The sequence below is a fragment of the Octopus bimaculoides genome, chromosome 1 (assembly GCF_001194135.2).
Source record: "Octopus bimaculoides isolate UCB-OBI-ISO-001 chromosome 1, ASM119413v2, whole genome shotgun sequence".
NCBI classification, from domain to species: domain Eukaryota; kingdom Metazoa; phylum Mollusca; class Cephalopoda; order Octopoda; family Octopodidae; genus Octopus; species Octopus bimaculoides.
Genome location: NC_068981.1, coordinates 33,261,873 through 33,268,748, shown reverse-complemented (window position 1 = coordinate 33,268,748; position 6,876 = coordinate 33,261,873). Strand labels below are relative to the sequence as shown.

At 38.0% G+C, this 6,876-nt stretch overlaps 2 protein-coding genes across 7 annotated transcripts in view; one reads left to right on the top strand and one right to left on the bottom strand.

Annotated features, from left to right (window-relative positions):
• Positions 1 to 6,876, top strand: part of LOC106878029 (solute carrier family 66 member 2) — a 250,218-nt gene that overhangs the window by 162,338 nt on the left and 81,004 nt on the right. The window lies entirely within an intron of this gene.
• The window catches only part of LOC106878028 (nose resistant to fluoxetine protein 6), a 74,045-nt gene that overhangs the window by 12,704 nt on the left and 54,465 nt on the right, over positions 1 to 6,876 (bottom strand). For both annotated transcript variants that reach the window (XM_052965956.1, XM_052965949.1), the window contains 3 exons: positions 3,985 to 4,098; positions 2,559 to 2,685; positions 1,447 to 1,633 (listed from right to left, as the gene is read on the bottom strand). In XM_052965956.1, the coding sequence (XP_052821916.1) occupies positions 1,447 to 1,633; positions 2,559 to 2,685; positions 3,985 to 4,098 (428 nt within the window). The remainder of the gene's footprint in view (positions 1 to 1,446; positions 1,634 to 2,558; positions 2,686 to 3,984; positions 4,099 to 6,876) is intronic.

The window sequence follows — 6,876 nt, the reverse complement described above, 5'->3', positions numbered from 1 at the left end:
GTAAACATTCATGGCCATGAGGAAATATTACCTCGCTTGTGGGTTGGGAACAGGAAAGGCATCAAGCTGTAGGAAATCAGCCTTAACGATTTCCACTTGACCCATGCAAGTTTGGAAAAGTTGATGTTAAAATGATGATGACGATGATGGTGATGATGATGAATACAATGAAGATGATTATAATAATGATGAAGATGATGATGATGTTGACAACGTTGATGACGATGATATTGATAATGATAATAATGATGAAGACAATGATGATGAGAATGACATAAACAGTCATGACTAGACACTATGTCAGCTTTATGGCATATCGACAGCAAAACAAAATATAAAAAAAATATGATAGAAATACAGACAGCAAAACATCTCTGGGAATTATGAAGTGACTATTCTTTGGGACATGTTAATACCTCTGGGTAAATTGCCCATTCATTATTGTCAAATTCCATTAGGAATAATCATGTCTCTTAATTGACATATCAATTCTAATGGATAACCTTTTATGTCTGAATAAAACGGAGAAATTGTCCAAATATAGAAACTTGGAAACAGAGGTATTGAAAATGTTGAAGAGTGAAATCTGAAACAATCTCCATAATAAAATAATGCCTTGGGAATGATAAAAATGAAAAAAAAATGATGCAGTCAAATAGATAACCAAAACATCATAATTTGTATGAATATGCAACAAACAGAAAATAACATTCCATACTTATTAAGCTGAGTGTTCTGAAGACAATAAAGAAAAACATAAAAGCAAAATGCTGCACATATGGTAAGCACAGGCACAAGCAGAGCTATTTAGTTTACTTTGCAATACATAGTTTGTGGTTCAGTCCCACTGCACTGCACCTTGGGGAAGTGTCTTCTGCTACTGCCCCAGGCTGGCTTAATACTTGTGAAAAGATTTGATTGATAGAAAAGCTTGTTGCATGCTTACATGTATACATACAAACTCTCTCTCTCTACCACACACACACAGAGTTACATATATGTGCATGTGTGTGTATGTATGTTTACATTTGTACTTCTTCAAATGTTGACAAGCTATAAGTGGTGATGTTGTTGTCATTTCCCCTGTTGACAAATTGCTTGTTGTCGTCTTTGTACTTTCAAAAACAAGTGGTAAAAGAAATCATCTTCTAGAAAAACAGGTATAGGTTAACAACAGGAAGAGTTTACAGCTGTAAAACAATGCTTCAATAAAATGTACAGAGCTGCATTGTACAGGGTGTCCACAAGGTCTGGGTACATGGAGTAAATAAAATCATAACATAGACAATTAAATATAAGAAATAAGAATTTCTTAAAGTATGTGTTAATCCCCATGTACCCAGACTTTGTGGATACCCTGTATATTAACTCTAGAAGGAAGTAACAGAAAAAAAATTATCAAACAACAACAATATTGATAATAATGATAGCACTAATAATTCTTACCTCCATAACCAGTGCAACATGCGTAAATGACCCATCCAACACACAGGCCCCATACACTGCGATTGACTGTTGTATAGAATGATGCTGTATCTTGAGTCATTGGGTACCCATTATTGAGATTATATAAGCCATAGATAATGGAAATGGCAGATATTGTAGCCATCATCCATAGACTTGCGCATATATACTGCAAAAAAGTCAAATATATACATATGATATATATATATATATATATATACATATATATATATATATATATAGTGAGTTCAAACAAGAAAAATGACAAAAAACAACAACGCGAGGACGTGATACAGATATTGAGTTACTGGACGCTCAGGAAAGGAAAGAAAGAGGATTTGACGTTTCGAGCGGAGCTCTTCGTCAGAAATATAGGAAAGTCCAAAGAAGGGAAGACAGAGGAAGAAAAAATCACCAACGATATACACGAGGTTACATTGTGGAATGACCGGAAGGGAAACGGTGGAGAAAAAGTTCTTTCTAAGACAGGAGAGTGCAAGAGAGGGAGGTATGTATGTGTGCGGGCGCACAGGTCCGTGTGTGTGTGTGTAATAACAGCACGTGTATGTGCATATGTGTGTGTGTGTGGTTTGGCTGTTTATCTGTTAGTATGTGTGTGTGGTTTGGCTGTTTATCTGTTAGTGTGTGCGTGTGTGTGGTTTGGCTGTTTATCTGTTAGTGTGTGTGTGTGTGTTGCTTAACGTTGTAGAAGGAATTAGTAGCAGGAATTATTTGGGAGTGGTTGTGGACAATGGTCAGTAGAAAGTGAGCAAGCAGCTTTTAAGTATGTGTGTGTGAGTGTATGTGTATGTTGTGTGAGTGTGTTTTTCTTGCAGTGTGTGCCTGTATCTGTGTGTGTATGTGTATATATATGTGTGTGTACGTGTGTGTGTGCATGTGTATGTGTGTGTGTGTAGACGGAGGGTTGTGTGTGGAGGTAAAGCCAAATTTTTTAGGAGGCCATAAATACTATTGTAGATCCATAATTTACTATTTTGTTGCATGGGCCCTCAAAACTTTATATGGACCCTCAGGGGCCATGTGGACCCTGGTTGAAAACCGCTAGTCTATACAAAGAGTAGCGTAACACTTACACGATTCATCCTCATTTTGGATTTATTTTTGTATAGAAGATAGCCATAGACAATCCCAATGAGATATGGCCCGATTCTGATGTATGGTTTGACATAAATATCTGTGAAGTACTTTTGGCTGATGTTACTGAAATAGATATATACAAATATTAACTAAAAATTCAGTAATATTTTGAAGATACATACATATATATATATATGGATAATAATAAATGGAGCAAAACGCATGTCAATAAAAGTTCCTTTAATTCCTACACATGTTTCGAAATAAATGAGAGTTCTTTCACAAAGAAGAAAGAGCGGTTGGGGGTTCCTCATTTATATCTCTTCAGGGAGTTCATAATAAAACATGTAATAGCAAGACAAAAACAAAATGATGGGGTACAGAAACATACGCACAGGTATGTATATACTAGGTGGCATGAAAAAGTTCCTGGACTAGTTCTGTAGTATGCTATCAGATGGCAGCTGCCTGGTTGTGTGCTCAGCAAAAGTTAGCAGTAACCTTCATGTGGCAGCGTGCCATGTGACATTGCTGTGTTTACTTTGCAAGTTGTGAAATTTGTGTTTTTGTGATCAAGTGTATGCTGTAGTCTGTGACTTTGTAAAGAGCCAATGTGAAATTTTGCATTAAACTTTGAGCATGCTTTGGCAAGCTTATGGCCATAAGTCAATGGGATGTATACAATATTTTGAGTGGTACAAGTGCTTCAAAAACTGAAGAATGTCCCTGGAAGATGACAAACAATCTGAAGGACCTTCCACAAGCGTCACTCCTGATAAATTGGTATTGTGCATCAAGAATTTGTACCCCAGGGCCAGACTGTCAATAGAGAGTTTTACTGTGGCGTTTTGAAGCATTTGAGGGAGAATATTTGGTAAAAGTGACCAGACTAGTAGAGCGCGAAGAATCCAGTTCTTCATGATGACAATGCAGCTTGTAACAGAGTTCTCCTCACTCATGAGTTTCTCACCAAAAACAACATGGTATCACTTCCACACCTACCCTTTTCGCAAAATTTAGCACCTGCAGACTTCATCTTCAGGATGAAAATGCAACTCAAAAGTTGCCTTTTTAGCACAACTGTTGAGATTCAGAGCAAATTGCAGAAAGGCCTCAACTTGCTTGCAGAAGATTACTTCCAGGCCAGATTCCAAAAGTAGTAAGAATGCAGGTATCATGAGTCATAAACAACAAACCACCTCATAGACCAAGGTGCCAAATAGCGGTGTTAAACTGGATGACAGATTAAGTCCACTGTTCATCATCTAAAAATAGCTTTCTAAAGGAAATTGTGAAACAATGTAAATCTGAATAAAACCTACATCGATACTTTTCAGGTATGACAAGTGATACTTTTATTTTGAATAGTTTGAATCAATTAATCAGCATTTTTGTATTGGAAATATTTTCACAAATACTTACCTGTCTTGAGAAAACATAACTGCAGGTAATTTTTCTGTGGTTGAAACGACCCCTGTTGTAATTAATTGGGCCAATGAAAAAAGACCAATTAACACATAACCAACAATTTCTGAACTGGAATTATATCAAAAGAAGAAAGTGTGTTAAGGATTTCAAAGTTATATGTAAACATTCAGTTACTAATGTAGCATAAAACAAACACCAAATATAAGAAGTTTACATGGACAAATGTTTTTTATCATAGTTTCAAATTGATCCAAGTCACATGAATGATATTGAACAGACAACAACTGTACTGAAACCTGTCAGTTGGATTGTAACTGTGATTTGCGAGAGCAGCAATGTCAATTTAATGTCATGCTGATCCATTTTAGATTCAAAATATCTATGGAATGTCATCATTGTTTAACGTCCACTTTCCATGCTAGCATGGGTTGGACGATTTGACTGAGGACTGGTGAAACCAGATGGCTACACCAGGCTCCAATCTGATTTGGCAGAGTTTCTACAGCTGGATGCCCTTCCTAACACCAACCACTCTGAGAGTGTAGTGGGTGCTTTTACGTGCCACTGGCACGAAGGCCAGTCAGGCAGTACTGGTAGCGGCCACACTCAAAATGGTGTATTTTACGTGCCACCTGCACAAGAGCCAGTCCAGCAGCACTGGCAATGATCTCGCTTGAATGACTTTTCATGTGCCAGGAAGGCAACTCTGGTAATGATCACACTCGAACGGTGCTCTTAGCGCTCCACTGGTACAGGTGCCATCACGATTCCGCTTTCGTTTACCCCAACAGGTCTTCGAAAGCCAAGTTTAGTGTCCAATGAAGGAGACGTTGGCATGGGGGCCAGTCATTGAATTTAGTTCGATTTCACTTGCCTCAACAAGTCTTCGCAAGCGGAGTTTAGTGTCCAATGAAGGAAAGGTACGCATAAGTGGGCTGGCTACATCGCTGGCAGAGGCCTTGGATTTTGGTCCCACTTGGCTTGCCGGGTCTTCTCATGCACAGCATATTTCCAGAGGTCTCGGTCAGAAGTCATTGCCTCGGTGAGGCCTAAATGCTTATATTTATAATTGACTATATTAACAATTCTATTGATGAAACAACTGAAACCTTTATTCAATAAAATCAACAAAATCTATTATATATATAATTTGTAGTGTAATATTTGAATTGATAACATCATGTGGCTATCACAGAAAGTTCCTCTAGTGGATTCGGCAAACAGACCACAAACAAAGGGGTACTGAAAAGTTCCTAGCTTTGAGGGTATCATAAAAGGCCTGATTAAAAGCCTAACCTTCCAAGTTATGTTACAAGGCTTAGAAAAACTGAAGGATCATTGCAATAAGTCCGTGAATCTGAGAGGGGAATATGTTTAATAAAATCATAATTAACTGATCCTCCTGTATTTTCTTTTGTCAAAAGCCAGGAACTTTTCAGTAGCCCCTTATAATAATCCAATACTGACAAGTATAACACAGAGTTCCATGCAGTTGAAATTCAAGAGATCTAATCTGAAATTATTTCACGAGGAGCATATAAACCACCAAAAGTCAGGATGTATGAGAGGTGAATATATTTATCTAACCACTTGTCATCCTTAGGATTATGGCTGTTTCACAGCCTTCATGTAATAATTTCAGTGTATAATAAATTAGGTTTATTTCTGTACTAGTCTGCATGCTATGCCTTATACAATTGTGTATTCTCAAATCAATGCAGATAATGAAAGCTAGTTCCTCAGGTTACCAAAATATCATAGTTACACCAATAATTCATCTCTAAGTATACATACAAAATTTTCTCTTTATATATACAATATATGAAAGACTGTGAAGGCGCAATGGCCCAGTGGTTAGGGCAGCGGACTCGCGGTTTCGATTCCCAGACTGGGCATTGTGAGTGTTTATTGAGCGAAAACACCTAAAGCTCCACGAGGCTCCGGCAGGGGATGGAGGCGAACCCTGCTGTACTCTTTCACAACAACTTTCTCTCACTCTTACTTCCTGTTTCTGTTGTGCCTGTAATTCAAAGGGTCAGCCTTGTCACACTGTGTCACGCTGAATATCTTCGAGAACTACGTTAAGGGTACACGGGTCTGTGGATTGCTCAGCCACTTGCACATTAATTTCACGAGCAGGCTGTTCCGTTGATCGGATCAACTGGAACCCTTGATGTCGTAAGCAACGGAGTGCCATCATCATCATATGAAAGACCAAGATTAGACAAAATTACCTTGTTAATTACCAGTAAAAATAACGATATGTTGTTTCATATCAATTAAAGCGCTGGATCTAGGTTTAGGGAATTGGCCATCCTTAATGTTAAAAAGTAACAGGAAGGGGTAAGGAGAGAAAGTAAAGTAGTTATAAAATCGTTTTAAAAAGTATATAATATTACATATAAAAAATACAATAGGGAACTGACAGATGGAGATATAAAGACAAAACCAAGAGATACTATTGAACAATAGTAATTTTCTAGTAAAGTCAAAAGATTATGTATAAAAGCTTTGGAACCTTAATATTAATTACATGTTCTAACCACACCTCACAATACTTTCCCGCCAGAACGCAAACTGACCAATCACGGCCCCTAATAAGGTCACGTGATAGAGTAAAATTCTGAAGGCATTTGGAGCCTTCTTAACGCTATATATAGATCAACTCATACCCCACAAATTTGTCTCGGTCCAGTTTCTCTTAGAGACTGTTCCGTGTACCACACGACAGCAGCAGCAGTTCCAGCGACCACTTCAACAGCTTCGTCCAGCCACGATGACCACCGCCGTCGCCACATCAGCAATACGAGTCTACGACTACTAACCAGCACCATCGTCATGACCAACACAATTACTACCAAGCATCAATCTCCACCAGTGTCAACA